Below are 24,275 nucleotides of genomic sequence, written 5' to 3'. Positions count from 1 at the left end.
GGTGCTGTGAGAGGACGTGATGTGTCATCCAGGGCCTTCACAAACGCTCTGCTAACAGTCTTTGATCCAAATTCCTCTGCCAGTAGTGATTACTTAAGCATTAAATTCCTTTAACAACTGCTTCCTCCGAAGACGGAAACAGGCACAGCAAAAGATTAAAAAAGAAAAAAGATAACTCAACTTCACACAGTGAAGGCAAAAAGAAAGAAACTGAAAAGTAAAATAAAGTGTCAAAAACTGCAGTTTCTTAAATGGCCACTAGAGGGTGACTCTACTAGCGCGTCAATCCTCTCGAAAAATAGTAGTGTGCAAAAGTCTTGAGCCAAAATGGGTGTCTTCAATTAAGTTCTGCTGGTTTCTTGAAGGGCAGTCTTTGGATGTTGGCTGCTTTTTGTTCCATTTTGCATCCAGAAAAACCCACTCTGTCAGTGTGGGGTTTATCCATGTATGTTTGGGATCATTGTCATGCTATAAACGATGCTATAGCCAATCAAATGGCTTCCAGATAGTGTTGCATTGCCTCCACCATGTTTTACACTCACTGTTGTACCTGAAAGTCCAGGTGCAGGTCAGATCTGTGTCAGGTCTTCACACAATATTTTTTCCTATTTTTTAAGAACATGACTTTCAGATACTGTTCTTCTGCTCTTTTTTAATATCCCTGGCACTTCTTTTGTCCTCCACTTGTCCAGTTTCCTAATTTTCTAAAGACACACTGCACACCATCCTGAGATATACCAGGTTTTCAGCTAACAGGTTTTTTTGTGTGTGTGTGTGTGTGTGTGTGGGGGGGGGGGGGGGGGGGGGGGGATAAAAAACCCCAAACAGTTTTATGCCTGTCAAACAAACTGTGTTATGTTTGGCATTTTTAAGCTGTCTGTTAATTTAAGTGCCTTTTTTTACGCTTGAATGACTCAAAGGTCAGTGCTAAGTGGCTTAACAATCAAAAAACATTTCTCTGAAAATGGTAAGGTGCAAGGACTGGACTGAAAATGAGTGAAAAAGCAACCAATGTCCAAAGAACTACTTGCAAGACCTGCAAGTCTGGAGAACTATTGTTCATGACTTTAAAAAAACTAAAAGAAAGTCTTCTTCCTTTAGGGGCAGGCTCGAGAGTTTTGCACAGAAATGTATGTAAATGTTTTTAAAAAAGACAAAAAAAAGATGGCGACACCGAAATGTTAGACTTGAAGGTTCATTAGAGTTTCTCCCAAACCACTGGGAGGCGCCACTTTGCCTACGTCCACTTTTACATACAGAGCATGAAACTAATTTTCAGTGAGAGATTACATGGAGCTCCATAAGCTATTGTAGCAGCTGCTAAACACAACAGGACCTGATGCCTTTCTAAAAGATAAAATCGTAATCGGATCTGACAGAAACTTTACAGACATCCTCCACAGCAAAGCTAAAGTACTGTCAGCCATGTTCATGAAAAGAGTCTGAACCAACAACTTATTGTGTGTGTGTGAGAGAGAGTAAGAGCCAGTTTGTGCAGAGCTGAGCGCCGTTATTAGAATTCCTGTCACAGTCTGGGCCTTTACTGGGAAGAGGAAGAGCGATAGCGAGGCAGAGAGTGAGGGAAAGACAGGAGAAACTGAAGAGAGAGACTGAAAGGGGAGAGAGGGGGAGATGTGAGGTGAGGGAGAGGACTGAAGGGATGAAGAACAGAGGAGAGGTAGAAGGTATCGATTTAGAGCTTGCTCTGGCGGATCACATCACAAACTAATTCAGTGGCCGGCTGTGACAGCAGCAGGGACGTTAGATCACCTTATCGTCATACATCTCATCACGCTGTATCACCACTGCGCTTCAATGTGTAGCAGAATAACGGATGCAAATCTTTCCTAAAAATTTCTGTGTTGTCAGAGTCGATTTTTGCTTTGCTTCATTAAAACTGCTTCTAAACAAACCCCAAAGATAATGATGCTGACACGTATAAAGAAAAGGCAGCAAATCAATAAATTACCTAATCTGACCAGCTAATAAACTGTACCTTATTCTTCTCTCGTCCACACATCCACACACACCATTCTCGTGCTCTAAACACGAGGGCCACAAAATCGTAAACAGGTTAGAGAGGACTAATAACACACCGTTTTTGAGACCTTTGTTTCTTCCTTCCTGGACAGACGTTGCTGCGTTGACCTCGAAACATTTATTCAAGACAGAGAGTGACAGGTCAGGTCAATGCTCCCCGACAGTGAACATATCACGAGAGTCAAACACACCAAAAGGTTTCAGAGCTGCTACACTGGACCAGCCAAAACGTATTCATCCTCAGTGGCAAATAATCCCAAAGAAATACACTTTTTGCTCCTGTTTGAGTAATGTTTGCTAAAAACTGCACTGCCCAGCTTTTTTAAGATAACAAATTGGCCCTTTCGCCAACAATAAATCTCCATAGGTAATTTGTTTGTAAAAGATTTATGTCTTTACTAGAGCAGCTGAACTCTCCAGACTTTAAAACACAATAAACTGTGTTTTATACTGGAGTGATACATTCTGAAGCACACAGTTATGGTTACAGGCCAGTCATTTTTATTCGAGGTCTTAATTTAATTTAATTTTTTTTTAATTATTGAGTTGTTTTGTTCAGTTAATGATGACAGAAAATAATAACTGAAGCATTTCATTCCCTTTGGCACCTTTGGCTCATTCTCAGGCCGTCTGAATACAACCTGCCCTGCTCCATGTGTGAAGTTCATTTTTCCCATCTGTCCCCGCTTTAGTCCTCACACAATGTAAAGGCATCGTGGACCTGGATCTTCAATGTGGTCTCATGATTTACTCTTTTGGAATGTGTGGATTGTGATTCTAGTTCTCTATTTGTTTCTGGTCTTTAGCTTATTGTGTTCTTTCTTATGATCCCAGTTCTCTTCTGTGTCCAGTTTCTCATAGTCTTGCCCTCTGTTTGTAGTCTGTGTTCTAGTTTATCTTTAATGGTCCCGTCCTGTTTTCCCAGTAATATCCTCGTGTCTGCGTGGTTTGTGTGTCTTAGTCCTGGTCTCAGTGTTACTTCCCGTTTTATTTTGAAAGTCACACGTCTCGTGTCCGTGTGCCACTCCATCATTATTTTGTTAACTCGGTCTATTGACAGCAATAAAGTTGTGTTTAAATTCAGCTCCTAATCCTGCCTGCCACATGACAAAAGGCCTGTTTTTCCTTGAAGTGCATTTGCTCTTCAGCTTCAAGATTCAATCAAATCCTTGTGAGAGGAATTTTTTTTTTCATGCAAATATAATAAATCAGCCCCTACAGGTTGCTGGAAAATCTTAAATCTGAAACCCGTCAGCAGCTTAATACTCAGTTCTGACTTGAAAACCACAAACTTTTGACTTTGTTGTACAAATTAGTGGATCTAACTCTATTCAACTAGGGTGGCCTAAATACCTTTGGCTAAGCACTGTGTACCAGTGCAGTCCTAACTATAATTATAACATTTACATCCTTGTGAGGCAAACGGTGCGTTCCTTTCACACAGTGATCACACAGATGTGCTGCTAGCCACAGACGCAGACACACATATACACCTATCACTATATACCACACAGAACATGTAACACATCCTGGTCTGATCAAAAAAAAGTCTGAAGAGATCTCCGTTTTCTAAATTAGAATTTGAACTAGCTTTAAACATTTTCCCCTCGCTGAGTGCACATACAGTTTTGCTCTAAAGTTCATTATTTTCTCAACATTTGCCCGATAGGCAATAAAAGGACATTTAATGAAAGAACTACCTTCCTCTCTGCACATCTTGCAAGACAATCATATGCTTAATGATCCATTCTCAGCAACAAATCTAAACCGGGAGAGTTTATTAGCCCAGTTTAGTCTGTCTGGGTTTCAACCTTCCTGTACGAGTACACCCCCACAAAACCTGTGGAGAAAGCTGGGAGCAGTGCACACTAACAAACATCTCAATTTGAGTGTTTTTGTGTTCTTTTTACTCAAGAGGAGCAAACAGGCTGCAACTGTGAGTCTGGAGCAGACAACAGTGGTACACAAACAGCAGAGACAACACACTTCCACAAACACCAAGCGATGAACTTCAGATAAACTAAAGCTTAAGAGAGAAAAACATAACTAAATCAGGTTGTTCGCACTCACCGTCTTCCCTGCATTCTTCTGGCGGCTTTGCTTTCTTTGCGAGCCGAGGATCGAGCCATGATGTCGTTTTGGTGTTGTGACTGGAGAAGAAGAAAGAGGCAGATGTAGACGATGGCAATGGAAGGAGGAACGGTGCAAACCGAGGTCAGCGAGACACAGACAGAGGAGATAAGAGAAAGAGCGGAGTGCAGAGTAACAGTAATGACCTGTGTTTGTACGTGTGCAGGGATGCTGCGAAACAAGGAGATTTCTAAGGTAAACTAAACGGTCATGAATCCGGTAATTAGCCCTCAGCCACTAATTAGGAAGGGTGCGATGAGAGGGCAAAACTTTTGTGTGTGTGTGTGTGTGTGTGTGTGTGTGTGTGTGTGTGTGTGTGTGTATCCTGTCTGATTAGGAGCACTGGAGTTTCATCAATTATTCAACACAAGGTCAGAGCTATAAAGTTTTCACACAGCCATACATAAACCATGATTTTAAAGTAAGTGCACTTTGCAAAGTGCTTTACATTGAATGTGCTTTAAGCTTTTATTTATTTATTTATTTTTAGAATGGTATAATTGTCACACAAAAAAGAAAATATCCTCATTTAATAAGAAGATATCGCTTACTCTATGAAGTAAACTTCCCCCTTCTCAGTGTAGGCCATCTCCCAGTTATCAGGCAGGGGACCCAGCTCTTCCTCATCTGCATCTAGAACTTTGGTTGGGGACTTGCAGGGAGATTTTGGGGCCTCCTCTCCTTCGGTTGGAGGCTCAGCAGATGCTGGGGCCTGGATTGACGCTTCAACAGCAACCTCCCCAGAGGCATCTGTGCTCTTGTCCTCATGTTCACTGGACTCTGTGGACCACAGACACACACACAGAGTTATTCTCACACACCGTGTACACACATGCAGACCTGAATGCACATTACACATGCCAAGCATGAGTCAGAGCCAAGCCACTGCAGAGCTATGAAGCCCCAGGAGAGGAGGGGGAGGGCGGTGGTGGTGATGGAGTCTGAGGACAATGAGAACGAGGAAAAAAACAACAACATAGAAATGTCAGAAATTGAAAAACAGGGTAAGACAGAGACTTGAGGGGTCAAAGACTGAGTCAGAAATAAGGGACGATTTTTAGAGTGACAAGAAAAGCTGGTAGCAACTAAGACAGTCGATAAGAAGCACAGGATCAAGGTGAGAAATACAAAATCTAAAGTATTCCTGTTGTAACTTTGTGAAGGTGCAACGAAAATGCTAAAATATTAGAAGGTCTAATTATGAAAATATCTGACTATATCACCTTCACAGTTCAAGAAGAATCAATGGTGTTTCACAATCCTCTGTCACGGTCCTGGGTCTTGTGTCTGTTAAATATCTTCAGTTTATTTCTTTGTGTATGGTTTACATTTTCACCTCTCTATCTTTCTGCGTAGTCTGTTTATACTTTAGCTCATTTCTCATGATTTCATTCCCCGAGTTTGTGTTCCTGCCCTCCTGAGTTCTCTGTGTCAAGCCCGTGTTTCTGTTCAGTTTGGTTACTTCCTGATTTTTTTTTATTAATCTTTGTTTCTTGTGGTTTCTATTTAGTTTTACATCCCTTGTCTCGTTTTCTCACTTAAGTTCAGCTGACCGCGCAGGTGTTTCCTGTTTGCTCACATCACCTTGTGTATTTATTGACTCAGTTTGTCTCATCTCTTTGACGCATCCTCCCTCCTTCCTATTGGTTGTGTGGTCCTCAGCACTGTTTCTACCCAGTTTTTGGATTCCTTCTTCTTCGACAGCCTTTATTTTGTAATTTGTTGGAGTTTAGGATTAATTTCCTGTCTCCCAAGTCATGTATTTGGGCCCATATGAGCCATATATGACACTGTCTGCTAAAGTCTTGTTTAATCTGTCAGGTGCACTTGGTCTTTGGTTAATTTTTTTTCAGTATTTATACTAGACATGAAAGCAAACTTATTCAAGTAAAAACAGTAAGCAGGTTGTAGTAAGAGCTTAATACGTACTGTGTATATATACAATAACGACAAAGACTACAAAGAGAGACAGGGAAGCAGAGAGGGCAGGAGGGACAGGACCACAGAGATAAACAATTTGGAGGTAGGATGGACGAGGGTGGCAGGGGAAGAGAGAAAAGTCACGGTATTAATAGAAGCAAGGACAAAGGCCAGGAGCGTGATGACAGAAGGAGAGACAAAGAAACTTGAGGAAAGAGAGATTGGAGCTGATGCCAAAAATGGGACTGTGGACAGTGATAATGGTGAGTACACAGAGGTGCCCTTGTGCATACATGTTGTGTAACATAAGGTTATTGAGAACCTGCGAGTTTTGGTTCATGCAGTGTCGGAATAACTGATGGAGGCACATTTTTTCCTTTTTAAAAAAAATATACATATATATATATACTATTTACTTATATATATATATATAAGTAAATATCATTTATTTATTAATTTTAGTATTTTGTTGTTTTATTTTAATTTTATTTTTATTCTGTCCTTACTTTGGTCAGCACTTGTTGTTTAAAGTGCTATATATATAAAGTTGGCTTGGCTATTGCAGTCATGAGTCTGGACTCAGATGGAAAAGACACTTAATTTTCCACTTAAGGGACAATACAGGTTATGCACCTGCTGTGACAACTGGCCTTTTTCAGTGGTTTGACTCAAAAATGCCAGTAGGACGGCAACAAATAACCCGGGGGACAGTCCAGGCCTTCAAACTCTATTTTCTCCTCACCGAAATATGAGTACATAAAGTCTTCGTGGCCACGGCACTTGTGAAACAGAATGTAATTTTGGCTGTGAGTAAAAGAGAAATGTGGCATGCATCAACAGGAAATTCATATTTTTCTTACTCATCCTACAGTACCTGGTGTGATGGCCACCCCGTTGCCATTGACAACTGGGCTCTCCTCTTCCTCCTCCTCAGGCGGCTCCAGACTGGCGCGCTGCTCCATGTTGCTGACTGACTGGTTCCTCTTTCTTTTGCCCTGGGCGCTTGGCCGGGCTCCGGGCAGCAGGGCCTCACTCACATTCAGAGGAGGGGCTGCCGGGGACGGCTCGGCTGGAGGTTTCGGTGTGCCGTAGAAGTTATCTGAGGGCAGAGAGGCAGCGTTTGTGTTAGAGGCCACATGCACAACCAAAGTGGGATCCCAGGTGATGTAACACACCGTCTGGGAGGCGGAGTAAAGGTCCACAGCTCGCAGACAGCTGTGGCTTTGAACAGATGACTGCCTTTCAAAATGAAAGATTTATCTGTCTGAACAGAGTGCCGCAGAAATAACTTAGGCCATGTTTTTGCCTGGTAACAAATCATTTCTATTAAGTCTAATCAATTTACCCACTGGCTGGTGTTTCAGCGAGGAACAAGCATATGCAGTTCCATTTAATAGAGGCCTTCTGATAGACGTTAGTCTGAAAACATGACTGGAGTCAGAACACAGGCTTTTTAATCACAGAGAACATAACAAGGATCCCAAAACAATAACCCAGGAAAAAAAAAAACAAGCTGTCTATTTTCTAACTCCCTCAATTTCCCATTCCATTCCACAAAAACACCGGCTTAGAAAGAAAATTGAACACCACAAAATGACTAAACAAACAACAACAATACTAAGACGACAGGAAGTAATGCCCCACACATAGAAGTCAGTGTCATCAATGTCCTTATCATTTAACTTGCAAAATTATTTTCTGCCCTATGATGACATTTCTTTACTATTGGGGGCGTTTCCTAACTCTGCCATATCTCCTGAAAAGGAGGCACCCCCGGCATCGTCCACTGAATTTATCATCCAATCATTGTCGCACCCTTTTTCATCGCTCAAAGGCAGAGGAAATGCCCTACAGACTTCTAAAACGTCACATTTTATACAGGAGAAAAACTGCGAGAGAGGTTCATCCTGAACTGTCACTTTGTTTTGTGACCTGACTACACAATCTTTCACAGCGTGCACCTCCTTTTCCATTCAGAACTGGCCTAATTCTTTGTCGCACAGATTCAAAGTAGATTTTGGTCCACATTGACGTGATGGCGTCGACAGCTGCTGCAGATTTGTCTGAGATCAGGTGAGTGTGGAGGCCATGAGAGTACAGTACTCTATGTCGTGTTCAAGACGAGATGAGATGAGCTTTGTGATCAGGTGTGTTATCCAGCTTGAAGACTAGCACACTGTGGTCATAGATGGGTGCACATGATCAGCAACAATACTCGGGTAGGCGGTGGTGTTTAAACAGTGCTCATTTCTGACCTTGCCATTTAAAATTTCAGCAGAAATCAAGAAAAGGCTTATTTTGTTTTTAGACTCTTTTGGTTAAGCCCTGGAGATGTGGGTTGGTGCCCATCTGGCACCAACAACCATGCCACACTCAGCAAACCACGTCTGCAAGCCTAAATGCATTCAGTTGTTGCCGTGTTGTCTGATTAGATATCTGTCTTAACGAGCACTTGAAAGTGGCTGATGAGTTTATTTCCAGCGCTTAGACTTCCTAGTCTGTCCCAGCCTTTTTTCTTTTTTTACTTTCTTTGTTACTCTGTGTAACCTCAACACACAACCCCTATGAAAGATTTAAACAGAACAGCAGCAGCAAGTTAGCAGAAGCATTTAATTACCTTTCATTGAATAAAAGCAGAGAAACCTAGACACAGATATTCTTCTGCAAGGAGAAACCTGGATTTGGTTTCAAAAGAAAGATCCATTTTCAGGCACAGCATCTTAGGGTTAAATTACACGTCTGCATTGCTTCTGTACTAGATTACTTGACTCACTAGTTTGCTGGCTCCTAAAGCCCAAACCAGCTGTTTGTTCTCACTAATTAAGCTGATTCTTCCTGAGCTACAACTGTAATGTTGGACAGAAATGTGGAAGTATGTTTGGAGAATCATTATCAGAGTGTAAGTGGGAGGAATAACAGATTAGTTAAAGTTGGGCTGGGTTTCAATAATAGTCACCGGCATCTGCAGCAGCAGGCCGGCACTTAATGAATCGGGGGGAGATTTTAGTTTCTCCTCAAATGTAGAATTCCAAATATAAGTAAGTCCTCTGGGATAGATCATGTCCTTTTATATGATAAAAGAAATCTTGTACTTTCTCTAATTAAACCTCTAAATGATTAAAATTACATAAAGGAAAAGCAACTAAAGAACAGCTCTAAAGAACTGGAGCTTTATTTTATAATAATACGACACTGCAAGTATATTTTATGGTAAAAAGTCAGAATTAGGCAACGTGAAAGAATAAACTTTGATTTATAAGCTGAGCAAATTTATTCCGCATGGCTTTTTATGACTTTTGTGGATCTAGTTTGCCTCCATCTGCCCAGACAGTCAGCTGACTGTTTGGACTGACATGGCTAACTACATAAAAACTAATCACAGATGAGCGCCAGTCTACCGAGCATAAACCAAAGAACGGGAGAAGGAGGCAGCAATAAAGGACAACACGACCAGCAGGAGGAGCACAGGCATTACAGCCACCACTTCCTCCACAATCTGTGAAAAATATAAATCTGCGCCCGCTGGCACATGTAGACAAAGACACAAGTATAAAGCCCCATAGGCAGCAAGCACCCACCTGTGAAAGGTTAAAGAAGAGATCCTTGAAAGAACTTAAGGCTTTCTGGGGTAAGTTTAGGCCAGAGTTCCTCCTCATGCCTCACGTTAGTTTTAAAAATAAACTCTTCCCTTGATCTTGAATGCTTGAGACGCCTGAAGGCATCCTGGTTTTTGTACAGTTCAACATCCACCTTCAGCTGTGACTCATCTCACATGATCACATACATAAGCTCCTATGTGCACCAATTCTTGCATTCACATGTACACCCACATGGAATACAGTGTCCAGACTCCGCGTCTGATTTTAGTCTCCCTCACTGCCTGCATTTAATTTTTTTTCTCTTAAAGGCACTGAGTTTGTTTTTGTTGTCTGCTTTTTTTAAAGTCTTCGTTTCTCTCTCTACACAAAGAGAAGACAATTGCACATGAAAAGCACAGAATTATGAAGGCTGTCCTTTTACATAGTGTAAACAATGAAAGGAAAAACAATCGGAGCAGCTACACAACAACAACGACAACAAAATAATTTGACAAAATATATGCAATGGGGTTTTTGAATTGTTCTCAACATTTAGCAAGCTTTGACTTTGTAAAGGGGACCATGTCACATGCGGTAACCCTGGAAAGTGAAGCAGCCAGTGCTGCTTTTTAGCTGTGGTTAGAAACTGGGACAGGAGCTATCTGAATCTAAATCTCACAGTCTACTGCATTCTTTTATCTCAGGTGTTAGAAGACTTTATCATGCTTTAGTAACCTTAAACTGCATGGTGGTCAGTTCAGAGATGTGCTTTGGAAAACCAGACCATTTCAGTGTGTAACGCTAACAAACGTCACAGGTGAGTGCATCTCCAAGGAAACAGTGAAAGCGTATGCTGCTGTCAAGACTCCCAGACTCACTGCTATCCTTGCTTTAATTTATAAGACAGAAATGAAGCCCATCTCTCAGTTATGCAATTTAGGCTTTTTTTCACATTGTGAAAAACAGTAATTTGAGTTAATGAAATTATAAATTATTCCATAATCAAATTACACCCATATATCACCCGGCATACATCCGGTCTCTGATTCTTCCGTCTCCACTCTCTTATTTTATTATGCATTACAAAATGAGTTGCAGCACCTCTAGTGCAGCCCAGAAAGAGACAGTTCCCCCCCAGTGGGTATAACTAAGCTCGGTGTCAAGGGAAATGTACGCTGCAGACACACACTTGTGACATGAACATGCAGACAGGAACACACATAACCATACATGCGCCCATATCCCCTACATTCGCACACACACGCATAATTTGTGTGCGTGTGTTCAGTTGCACACAGAGGAGAAAAATAAAACTGCTTCTGGGCAAATGAACCAGCAAATCCCCCATCTGTAGACATATCCCTGACAGTGTAGCAAAGCAGAGATGCACAGACTTGACATGACTTGGAAATGGCTTTCGTCCAGCTCACGCACACACATACACACAAACTGTTGAACAACCACAGGAGGAAACTATGATACTGAATAAAATCAGTGCACAAGACTCATTTTGTTTATTTGAGCATCACCTGACGCATCGAATTAATCAAATAAATATACACATGTTGTTGCGCAGTGTATGTATATACATAAACATTTTAAAAATAGAAAACTGGTACTACCGAAACATACGTTCCCATTTTTCCTCCCCGTGCACCTGTACTTGTAATGCAGATGAAGCCTATTTTGTGCACAGCAGCATTCCCAGAGCTCACCTTCATAGGTTCCACTCTCTAGCAGGGCTCCACTTTGCTCCAATTCCATAAAACGCTCCACACTCACAAAGTTGTAGTCCACCCCTGGCACCTCCCCCTCCTTAGGTTGCCTGGTGGTACCTGCAGAGACAGAGAGAGAGAGGGCGAGGAGGAAGAGGAGGGGAGAGGAGGGGAGAGGTCATTAGAACCAAATGGGGCACTTGAGAAGAAAAGGCAGGAAGGCAGAGAAAGCGCTCAGAAAAAGGGCTGGATGGGAAAAGACGGCAGATTTGAGGCTACAAAGTGTACGAGAGGAAGTGGGAGGGGAAGGGAAATGGAACAGAAGTGGGTGACTGAGGAGTCATCACTTGTGATAGCCAAATCCATTCACACAATTGTGTGTGTGAGTGACAGTGAGAGACAGCGAGAGAAGAGCAGGGAGAGCAAAACACCAACAGCAAACCACCATTATTCAGTTCCTACGAGCCAATCCAATGCTTCTTTAGTAATGAGTGAATCAATATGGCAGTTTTAGGAAGCATAACTCAAACCTCCTTACACAGCACACAATACAGCGCCGATTGGATTATTGTAGAAACAGCAGGAATGCAGACGCACCACATTACCATGCAGCAATTAGAGCCTTCCTGCATCAGTGCTCTGGAGATCTCCATCAGCGCAGTGGCGTCGAGGCTCGGCTCTGTGATGGCAGCAATGGGAGTTTTGAGTTTAATGAGGTGCTGTGTTTGTGTCTCTGCCAAGTGGACTTACAGTTCGGGCTCAGTAAAGTATGCTGCCGTTGATGCCTGCTCTCTATCGATCACGCCTGAAAACAATCATTGGTATGGAGCGGACAGGGAGACCGCTCTGAGCTGTTCCCAGGACTCGGGTCCACAGTGTAACAGCTAAGTCGGATTGATCTGGCTGCGCGGGTTACCAGAAAGTGTACGATTTGTGCCACGTCCAAGTGTACAGGTCTGAAAAGCAAGTTTTTGGAAAGCTAAAATTGGGTACATGTTCTCAGGTATAAACAGAGGGTATAAAATGCTTACAGGCATCACAGCAGAAGTGTGAGCTGTGGGAGATTAAAACAGCAGGTGGATGAGGTGCTGTGGGCTCATACACGACACACTCGTGCATGCAGAGAGAGAGGGGTGGCTGCAGCATCCTCTAACTCTCCCCCAAATCATTAGATGTCTATTGATCATCTGTCACTGCTTTATTCCTGTACTGCATCCACTGAACATTCTCAGCTGTATTTACTTCACTACTGGGAGCAAAGATGGCAGCCTGGCAACACCTAATGAGTGAGGAAGCAACACCAAGAATATCAGACATCGGCAGACATCTATTAAACTTTAAAACATGGCCACACTGCGCACAAACTGTGGTGTCTTTTTTGTACTTTTCTCTCTCTGTGTGCATCTAAATGTGTGATTATACTGTGTACTTGCGTTTTTGACTGTGATTGTTAGCAAAGTGCCCAGTGTGCCCATAATAATCCCATTTCCAAGCTGATCACAGCTCAGTCGGACACCGTGAGTCCACAACCCCACTGGAACGAGAGTGCAGTGTGCGTCGCTGTGAATATGTATCACCCTTCCCATCACTTGATGGACTCAGATCAATATTGAATTAGTTGACAATGATGTGAATGGCACTAAGACTTATAAAGAGCTCTAAGATCCATAAAATAAACATTCAGTTAATTTGTTTATTTAACTTACAAAAATTGAGTTTTTCTGCATAATTAAGCTTGAACAGAAATGTAAACTTTGGCAGAGGCTTTGCTTTTAAACAATACACAATTTAAGCTTTTTTCCCCTGAAAAATTGATCATGTCTGCTCATAAATATTAATGAACTAGCACCATTCTGCTAGCAGTAACAATAAAACTGAGCACATGTCCAATTTTGTGGTTGTACTTAAGAGGAAAACTGTAAATAATATACATGTATATATAATCCTTGTTATCTTCAAAACAGTTAAGCTACACTTACATAGAAGAAAAAAGAAATAAAAGCAGAGGTCCAAATATGCTCATTCTTGGCAAATGTGCATATTTGCTTCTGTATTTCTGCATTTGGGAAAGGCAAAATCTGCCTCGGCTATTATATTATATATAGTCCACCAACTTCAGAAGTATTGATGGGAATTTCTTTCAGGCTGTAGTTTTTATGTTTTCATACTGGATTGCATTTTTTCATATGGTATAATATAAATCTTCCCCACCTCCATTGGCTGACTCATCACTCCTCTGACTCAGTCTGTGCAAACATTTATCATCATAATCTCCACAAACATGACGTATTTTGGAGGCTTATTTTACAAGATTGCGTCATAGTGTCAGGTGACCATGTTAGATACAATTTCAAAAACACAAACACCCCCTAACGCAGCCTCACATGCTCCTGCGAAAATGGTCTTCAATGCCACTTGAACTACACTCAGTAGTTACACTTAAAGGAATAATGCAGATGATATTAATACCAATGTCAACAATGCCATAGGCACACAGACACAGGTTACCAGAGAGGCTGTCTTTAGTGTTAATGTGGTTACTCCTTTAAAAAAATATTTTGCTATACTAAAGCAAACTGAAAAGAAGACGTGCAAGAGGTCTACAAAATAATGACTCAATAGTGATTCTTGGCTTGATTGAGGACACAAATCCCAGTCTCCTGAGCGAAAATCATGTGTATTTATCTACCGCAATCCTCTCCACATACACTCTATCGCTTTTTCTACCATCTCATGTCCCCTGAAGATAAACCTCTTCCACTACAGGTACCTTCAGCTGTTGAGGCATGTAGCCATGGACTGATGTCAAAATGATGTGCAACCATGCATACACCAGAGTGTTTATATTTTTTCGTGGAGCCGAGTTTAAACAGTCAAATAGCTGCAGTACGTTTGGGTGCAAAGACACGCTTTAAAAGAACAATTGCAAAGAAGAAGAAGAAGAAGAAAAAGAAGAAGGAGGACCACCACGGCATGTGCAGTGCGACGCTGAATATCCCCAGCTGGCCAGGTGGTGCTGGCCGCCTTCCACGGAGTACAGCTATTGATCTGTAAGATCAGATTGAAATTATTCTGCTGCCCACACCAGAGTAGGCAGAGCCTGCTGGCATACTGATGACCTGCTGATAGCCTTCTCCCACAGCTTCCTTCAGTGGACACACCAACTGAGCTGAGAGAGGCAGAGTGGGAGAGAGGGAGGGAGTACGTCTTGTTGGATCTGAGCTGGAAATATTGATCGAGTATCTGGGTTTGAGATACTTTTCCTCGTTTCTCCTTTCTCCTTACACATTTCTGCTCAGAGTGCATTACCTATTTTCCTGTGCTCTTCCTCCTTCCTCCCAGTAAATACCTATGAAGTTTTTATTACAAAGAACATCGTTTCCAGAAAAATCCAGGCATTGTTCCTTCTGCCTCTGTTACCATATTTCACCTGTCTTCATCTTTACTTAACCTTACCAACTTTAGTTTTCGTATCTGGGAAAACTTTAAAAGTGAAGGCAGAAACAATTTAATCCGTAACTGTCTGTGTAGGTTCTCATTCATCCAGGACATGGCAACCTAAGGAGCATGTAAAGAAAAGCAACCAGTCTCTTTTCTTTCCCTGAAATTCCTTCAGTTTGGTTTTGGCAATTTTCTCTTCATATTTTTTCATGTGAAGACACAAAGACCTAAACAATGCTTTAAATATTTACCGCTTGAAATCTTTTCTATCATATTTCCAGTTAGTAAGGGCTGTCTCTGCCTGTGCAGCTACCCTTGGAAAATCCCGGAAACTATTCTAATGATCATCAAACTACATCTTTACTGATATCCACACACGGGTGTCAAACGTTGTCATTAAGAGTGCAGAGGGGTCATCAAATGTCATCTTTATGGGGGAAAGAGTTAATAAATGATGCAACTGCACAGGTGCTCAAATTAAAACAAAAAATAGCAGCAGACTCCACAAAGTGGAGGCAGTGATGCTCTCACACAGCCAAAAACACTGCTGCGGTTGACTATTGATTGGGTTTCATGCTTTTGCTAATAAAAGGTTAAAATCGGCTGTGAGCCAAAAATGGTCTTTGCATCACAATCAGCCAGTGTACCCAACCCTCTCAGAGGTGACGCTGCAGGAATACGAGCACCACTGAGATTTATGGCTCAAATGACTTAAATCCACAATAAAACAGAAAACCTTGGAGCTGCCTCTCTGGGAGGGAAAGACACTGTCTGCCTCAAACCCTGACAGCGAAGAACTACAGAATATTTTCTGTGGATGTGTGTGGGGGAGAGAACAGAGAGAGACAATGTAGAAACATAACAAGGAAAGTCCATTTAGAGCAAAAGCTAAAATAGATGATATACTGAAATAACTCAGCTGGGTGTGAGATGATAAGAGGACAAAGACCTTTGCTAAATTATAGAGTGGAGGGAAGAGTGGCAAGCAGAGAAACACAGAGAGAGGCAGCAACAGAGAAGGAGACAGAGAGAGGGGGGTAAAAGGCTGATTGGTTAACCTCGCAGTGCATCCACAGCAGCTTGCAAGTGTGTTTGAGAATGTGAACTGTGTTCATTCGCATATTTATATAATTAGACAGGAAGTCACCAAGAGGGAGAAGCAGAGTGGTGGAGATTCAGGGCTAAAAATAGACTATCGATAGACTGATTAACATAATAAAGGTTGGGGAAAGGCAGGCAAATGATACGGTCTCTGCGTGAGAATGTGTGGGAGCAAGGAGGTGTGTGTGGAGTGGGGGTGCCAAGCGAGTCTCTCTTATTAATAGTTAATACTGTAATCTATAGACACAGAGCACGGGATGTCATTATTTTCTCCAGAGTTCTTATACTCATTATCCTCCACAGTAATTTTAATAAATTTGTGGTTATAATGCAAAGAACATTTATATGATAATAGGACTGAGCAGCAAACCCAGACTAGTAAAGCTGGATGTGCATAGTTCCACAGAATCATCTCTGAGTCTCTGTGTGCATATAGTCAGGCTCATAAGTATTTGGACTGTAAATTTTGCCTCTACACACCAGCACAGTGGATTTTAAATAAAGCTATCAAGATGTGATTAAAGTGCAGACTTTCAGCTTTAATTCAAGGGGTTTTTACAAAAGCACTGCATTAACCGTTTTGGAATTTAAATAATTTTTATACACGGCCCCCTTTTACAGAGGAAAAAAAAAAGTAATTAGGCAATTGGCTGACAAGCAGTCTCATGGCCAGGTGAGGCCAGTTTCTTCATTAAAATTAAGCAGAGAACATCTGGACTGTATTACACAGTATGACGTCCAAAGAGATGTTGGTGTGACTGAAGGAGGCCATCATTAGGCTGGAAACGAAAACAAAGCAGAGATACAGCAAAAACTTTAGGAGTGTTGGAATCAACGATTTGGTATATTCTTAAAAAGAGCGAACACACCAACGAGCTCAGCAACACCAAACGGCCCGAGGGACCACAGAGACAAAGTACAGGGTGACAGACTGTTTTCCCCAGCTAAGAAAAACCCTTTACAACATCCAATCAAGTCAAGACGAGGTCAGCGTGCCATTTTAAAAAGTCTTTGGACAGATGAAACCAGGCATAATTTCGACCAGAATGATGGAGAAGAGAAAAGTATGGAGAAGGAAAGAAACACATTATCACATTAATGGTCAAACATGTTGGAGGCAATGTCATGGCACGGGCACGTATGGATGCAGGTGCAAGCGTTTCACTTGTGTTTATCGACGATGCGGCTGCTGACAGAAGTAACAGGATGAAAGTGAAGTGCACGGCACCGTATCATCTGCTAAGATTCAGCCAAAAGCTGCAAAACGGAATCCCAAGACAAAGAAACCGGCCAAGTCAGTCACCTGATGTTAACACAGCAGAGCGTGCTTTTATTGTTATCGAAGACAAAGCTGTAGTAAAGGCCGAGCATCTCAGAGGAAATGAAACAGCATTCGGTGGTTTCTAGACTTCATTTGTCTTAGATGAAAATCTTTTGCAGGCAAAGTATTAAAAACAATCCTTATGTGTAAAATTATGACAGTTTGTCCAAATAACTTTAAGCATCTGAAAACAGGAGTGCGTCAATATAAATGTGGGGAAAAAACAGAAATACTAAACAGTTAATTTAATATTTCTTTTAAAAAAGATGAAGAGCTGAACATCTGTACTTCAGCCACGTCTTGATTGTTTAATTTAAAATCCACAGTTGTGCTGTACAAAAGCGTAGCTGTTTGTCTCACAGACCTCATATTCGTTTCTGAGCTGAGTGAATTTGTTACATAGACTGAATTAACACCAAATATAACTGTAACTAAAAATAGTCCCTGAAAAGGTGAATAGCTGTGACACTCTTTCACGATAATCCTCTAGTGGGCTAAACGAGGAGGTTTATACGTGCATGTACAGAAGTGATAGCACACTAAATGTAGGTCCATTCTCACCTTATTATGCTGCACATCTTTTCAACTGAATTAGCACGTGGTGCTTTCTGCTTATCTGTTTAACCCTGCTACATCCTTTGGTAGGTATATATTAATATAATATTCAAAATTCTGTATGCTAAAAAAAAAAACTACATCTCTTAGAAGGTGAGGTCAGAAGACACAATCTTGTTACAGTGTAATCAAAAAATACAGAGACAATGCACTGTCCTCAAAACCCTGAACCCGTTTACCCACAGTCGTTTCTAGCAGAGAGCAAGCAGAGCACCACAACAGACTGTCTCAGTTACACATCCATCCATCCATCCATCCATCCATCCGTCCATCCTTTCTCCTGATTCTTGTTCCAATTTACCTCGTCGCTCTTCGTTCCACTATAGCTGATCTCTGTCCCCATTACTCCCTCCCTGTCTTTTTTAATCCGCTCCTTTTTCCCTTCATTATTCTCCACTCCTCTCGTCTCTTCTTCAGGCTCTGTCTAACACTTTGGTCTTCTCTTTCATTCACTCTCCTCCTTCCGTCTTCTTCTTCCCGGTTGACAGATGTGAAGTGTGACAGCAGGTCTATAGAAGAAGTATCATCGAGCACACACACACACACACACACACACACACACACACACACACACACACACACACACACACACACACACACACACACCCTTATTTACACTACAAAGCCTGGGCTACAGATGCAGCGACACAACATGGCAACACTCTGACAGGAGCGTATGCTCTCACGACAACACGTCAGTACTTGGCAACACAGACTCACCATGGTAACAAGCAGCAATATCTACACGAGCTGTTCATAAATAATATTTATGTCAGGTATGACACACCGCTTTGCATGTGGAGCCGTTTTACTAGTCACAGTGTCAGAGGTCTCCAGTTTGATCCTTTTCTGCTCTGCACCGCTGCAGGTGTGTGCTCGTCGCCGACTCTTACTTCATCAATCAATTACTTTTGCAGCATGGCTACCCAGAGCTCACACCTGGTTACCTCGGAGTAATTTACCTGTTGTTTGAGCAGACAGGTTTTACTCTGAAGGGAACTGCAGGCTGGGGGGACTAGGAGACTTGGATGTCATGTCTCAGTGTAAATCTCTCTCAGGGCAGAAGGATGCTCTGCTCCACATTTCAGTCTAGCTGCAATCAGCAGTGAGACAGCGAGAGAGACAGGTGTGAGACTCACTGCTCACTCTGCTACAGACAAACCAAATTTAAGGTGGACTTTCTAAGCTTTTCCTTATTTCCTGTCACATATATACTGTTGCAGTGGAGAAAGCTTCAAATAATGAGGGCTGGGCATTTATACATTATCCCTATGATCCAGAAGCTCCGGCTTCACACAGCTCCAAACGCTCAGTTTCAAACAGATTCTGCTCCATTCTTGGCTCTTAAAAAGAGAGGATCTCCATAATATGGACATCTCACTTCACATTTAAGGCTGTATAAAGGTTAAAACAAGCAGAATTATTGAGCTTTGGATGTGCAGTAGGTGGATCTGTAGTTAGGCCAGCTGTTTATCCTTGATTTTTCCTTATTTCCTTACCGAAGACATTGGGAGAAACGAAAAGACAAAACGAAAGGAAAAGACATGGTGGTTAGCACTGTTGCCTCACAGCAAGAAGGTACTGGGTTGAAACCCCACCTGGGGTCCTTCCATGTCTTTGTGAATTCTGACTTCCTCCCAAAGGTTAATTGGTGATTATAAAAGTGACCGTGCAGTAGGTGTGAATATGAGTGTGAACAGACTGGTGACCTGTGCGAGGTGTACCCTGCTTCTCACCCTGTGACAGCTAGGATAGGTTACAGGCCCAGGAAAACAGGGAAAATGGATAGAGTGAGAAAACTGAAGGTATATTGTTCCAGACTTCTGGGATACCAAGAACCTGGGAGTGATCTTTTGACAACGCTCACTTTTTATGAACAAATATTGCTGTCAAAGCTAACTTAGTTCAGCTTTGATACTTGTGAAGTTGAAGCCATTTCTCTTCCTTTAGAGACTTTGAAAAGGTTAGAGATGCTTTCATTTCGTCTCAGCTTGACTATTGTAATAGTATTTTTTCATTCAGGTGTCAGTCTGTCTGTCTTTGTCGACCGCAGCTGCTCGGGTCCACAGTCTCCTACATCAACTCCCAATCAGTTTAAGATTTGATATTGTTTTTTTTTAAGTCATTACACGGGATAGTGGCCCCGTATCTCTTTCCACTAGATCTCCAAGGTCTGCTAAGCAGATGATCCGAGTTTCTCTGAGGTGCAGAACCAACATCTGGATATCAGACCTTTACTGTATTTGCTCCTAAATAACAGGAAAAAATTGCTTTTCACATCTGGATTATTTTTAAAACTCCCAGAAAAACTATTTATTTTGGAGCTTTTAAACCTGACATTTGTTTTCTTACTTGTATTCTTTTAATATTTTTTATGTTATTATTATCTGATTCTCTCAGCTGTACAGCAGATTGAAGAAGACAGATGTTGACCAAACACAGTGATAAATTGGCTTGACGTATTCTAAATTACACTGACTTGCTCATGAAGCTGCATCAGTCATGTCGACCCGTTCGGTGCTGGAAAGTGAATCACAGTAATTCTTTAAAATGGTGAACTATTCCGTTACCTGGCAGTTTCAGGAAGGTTGCATCATTACTGATGTCAAGCGCCGTATTAAATAAATCGTTTATCAATAAAAAAATTAATCCTGTCTCTTGCACCAAGCACTGAAAATGTCAAAGAGCCTTAACAGCATCTTTAATCAAACGATGGGACGTTAGCCGGTTAACTGACTTATTCCAGATTTTTCTTTTTATGCGATTATTTATCTGTACGTGTTGACTTTTTAACATTTGGATGCACAAATTATAAATTCGCCGCGTCACTTGGAGACCGTGTTGCTCATTTTTCATATGATTGACTATTTTGCATTTTTTCTTGTGAAGATTTTTTTTATTGTTAACGGGACATAAAAACATGAGAAAATGCTCTAAAACCAGCTAATGTCTGCCATTTTTGCAGCCTTGACTTATCAACCATCTGAATAATTGGTGTAGTTATTCGCTAATGTATTGGAAAAAATGTCAGTGTGTTCATGCTGTCAATAATCATTCACATGTAGAGTTATCAAAATAATATTTTATGTGTGTTCTTTCCCTTTTAAAGCAGTCCGGGTTAAATGACATGTCATTTCTGAGTAGATTAGATAATTTTCTATCTAATTTTTTTTCCTATTGGAGGAAAGTGTCTTTGCAATGTCTACTTAATCTACTCACTGTTGTGCAGCAAAGACGTAACAGCATCAATAAGAAGAACATTTTCAGAGACCTTTCATTGTATATAGTAATACTTGCAAAGATATTAAAGCTTGTTTTTTTTAACAATATTTGATTGTTTAATGTGGCTATTGCTCAGTGGTCACCATCGCTTATCTTATTCAGCATTGGGTGGGAGTGGCTGGAGCCTTTCCAGGCTGTGATAGGGCGAGTGGTTGGATACACCCCAGACAGGCCACCAGTCTCTTGCAGGGCTAGCACAGAGAGACAGCCAACCATTCACACTCACATTAACAGCCAGTTCAGAGTCACCAATAACCTTAACAGATAAGCAGGCAGAAGATAAACTCCACGCAGAAAAAAAGCCACAGCAGGTTCAAACTCCGGATCTTTGGATTGCTCACGTGTGTTCATTTAGAAGGGGTTTTAAAATAAGATCCTGGAGACTATACCATGGGGCAAAACTTTCCTATTAAAGGGATCTGGTAATGTACTGAACACAAATATGCTCTTATATTGACACCAAACAAAAAAGTTAAACTCAAATCAGCTCTAATCTCAGCAACTCTCTGCTTACCACCAAAACACACCTTAAAGTATTTTTCTATGTGTTTTTTTTTCCTTCAGCTTGACATATTTTCTATGTTTGGACATAAAAATGAAATGAAATTCTGTGTGTTTTTAGCTTGTCATTAAAACCCAAGACTATCACAATGCATCTGTCAGTTACTCCATCAGAAAGAGCAGATGACTGAGACAAAATATGGTTTTGTCTCAGTCATCTGGTAGATGTATCAGGTAGATGTATCAGCGTCTGGCGGAGTCGGTGTCTGCGTGACATTGAGAAATTACCCTTGCACCAAGGCATTTCCTGCGGTGATGGAAATCAACCGCGACAGGCTGAAAAGCACCTTTATTAGTCTGCAGATCTGAATGACGAAGGATGAAAGCGGGGGGTAGCATAATCCTCACACAGAGGCGGTGTATGGTATACTCACTGGCCACTTTGTTAGGTACACCTGTTCACCTGTGTGTTAATAGGAATATGTAATCGGCTAATCACATGGCAGCAAATCAGGCACGCAGACATGATCAAGATGATCTGCTGAAGTTCAAACTGAGCATCAGAATGACACTTATGACAACCAAGGTATGCAGAAGAGCATCTCTGAACACACATCCTACCTCAAGCAAATGGGGTACAGCAGCAGGAGATCACACCAGGTGTCACTCGTGTTAATTAAGACAAAGGAATCTCACCAAAACTGAACAACAGAAAAGAAAATTGTTTATTCTCAATTTCTGCTGTGACATTCTGATGTTAGGGTCAGAATTAGCTATCAACAACATGAAAGCATAGATCTACCCTGCCTTGCATCAATGGATCAGGGTGCTGGTTGTGCAATGGTGTGGAGTATATCTTGTTGGTGCAGTTAGTATTAACTTAGCATCGTTTTAATGCCACCGCCTACCTGAACTGTTGCTGACCACATCCCTTCTGATGCCTGCACCCAGCAGGAAAAGGCACTGTGTCACAAAATTCAGGCCATCTGATTTCTCTAGCATGACAATGAGCTCATTGTACTCAAATGGCTTCCACAGTCAACAGATCCCAATCCATTAGAGCACCTTTTGGATTTGGTAGAACAAGAGATTCACATGATGGATGAGCAGCCAACAAATCTGCAGGAACTGTGTGATCCTGTCATGTAAATATGGACTAAAGGAGGAAAGTTTCAAACACCTTGCTGACTCAGTGCCTCAAAGAATTAAACGCTCAAAGCAAAAGTACCAGCAAGATGCACCTAATAAAGTGGCCAGTGAGTATGCTTATGGCAAAAAGTAAAGGTTAACCAGTGTAAAACACGTGAACTCACTGAGGTGTAAGTGTGCGATGACCATCACAGAATGAGCCAAGCTTATCACGCACATCTTTAAACTACCACAGAGAGAAAGCAACAGTGGTGGAGTGGAGACGGGAACATAAATATAAAACGCTTCCACAAAAACAAAGAAACAAACCAACAAACAGGAAAACTCATTTTGTGATTAGCTGCTGAGTGAGAGGATCACACTAAGGAGAGGGAAAAAAGGAGGTAAGACGACACCTGTCCAGAGCTTAACATGGAAAACACTTTGCAAACATAACCAATTCATTAATCATCTTCAATATTTACCATTTTCATTTCATAAAATTCATATCGTTCACTCGCAGTTTCTTTCATCTGTGGAACAACATTAATCCAGTGTGCCAATCACACTGCAGGGAGCACAGAACCACATCAAAGCATGTCAGCCAGCTCTTTAACAAGAGCAAGCCAGCAGGCAAATCACCCCTTTAAGGAGCGAGTCCCTGAGGGATGATGTATTCTCCCCCCCCTTTCTCTCTCTCTCACATACGCGCACGCACACACACACACACACACACACACACACACACATATATAAAGAGTCAAAAAAACACACAAAACCTTAACAGAGAATGGCATGTAAAACTCCCATGATTCATGTATTAAACCAGCCTATTAAATCTCAAGACACAAACAGAATAATCAATGCAACAGTGTACAAAGAAACCCCACAAATGCACACTCACGCATAAGTACAGTGCGTTTTGTGCACATATGAGCAAATCATTCTCCTGCAGATCGACACACGAGAAATTAATTTTATCTTTATCACTTCGCTGAACTTTGCCATTATCATCATGACAAACATCCTGAAATAACTGTCATCACTCCTCTTCCTCCCCCTCTGCCTCATCATCAGCCACAGTGCTAAATTAGAACTGAGGCCCATTCACATTCATATTTGTAAATATGAGTGTGATTTAATCAGCAATCTATAAGCAGGATTTAACTCTTGATAAGTAAAACGAATGCGTTCCAACCGCAAACCTCTTTGTGATTAAATTTTAGAACAAATTTCTGGATGCAGAAATCACAGATTTCTCTTCAGTCGTTCATATTAAATGAGGGAAATAAAAAAAAAATCAAAAACCAAACACAGATGGAAGTGGGAGAATTTGGTAGATAACGGCAGCGACAGCTCCCCTTCCCGAGCAAATCGTTTCAGATGAATGGACTGAGTGTTCATTTAGAGGTGCAGAATTTGTTCCTGTGTATTTATAGGTGCTGTTTATCTGACTGCACATTATCAACAGGATAATGAATTCAAATCCAACTTCGACACATC

General features: G+C 41.5%; 1 protein-coding gene across 1 annotated transcript in view; it reads right to left on the bottom strand.

Annotated features, from left to right (window-relative positions):
- LOC146569524 (membrane-associated guanylate kinase, WW and PDZ domain-containing protein 2-like) overlaps positions 1–24,275 on the bottom strand; it is an 85,753-nt gene that overhangs the window by 29,806 nt on the left and 31,672 nt on the right. Inside the window, exons 3-6 of the mRNA XM_085281878.1 lie at positions 11,384–11,503; positions 6,965–7,189; positions 4,722–4,950; positions 4,111–4,190 (exon numbers count right to left, since the gene is read on the bottom strand). Coding sequence (XP_085138004.1) covers positions 4,111–4,190; positions 4,722–4,950; positions 6,965–7,189; positions 11,384–11,503 — 654 coding nt within the window. The remainder of the gene's footprint in view (positions 1–4,110; positions 4,191–4,721; positions 4,951–6,964; positions 7,190–11,383; positions 11,504–24,275) is intronic.

The sequence above is a fragment of the Mchenga conophoros genome, linkage group LG7, assembly GCF_057382185.1.
Source record: "Mchenga conophoros isolate Kocher_MC1m ecotype Shallow Benthic linkage group LG7, M_conophoros_male_GT1.1, whole genome shotgun sequence".
Classification (NCBI taxonomy): Eukaryota; Metazoa; Chordata; class Actinopteri; order Cichliformes; family Cichlidae; genus Mchenga; species Mchenga conophoros.
The sequence above is the reverse complement of the archived record's forward strand: the minus strand, read 5'-3'. Positions and strand labels throughout refer to the sequence as shown.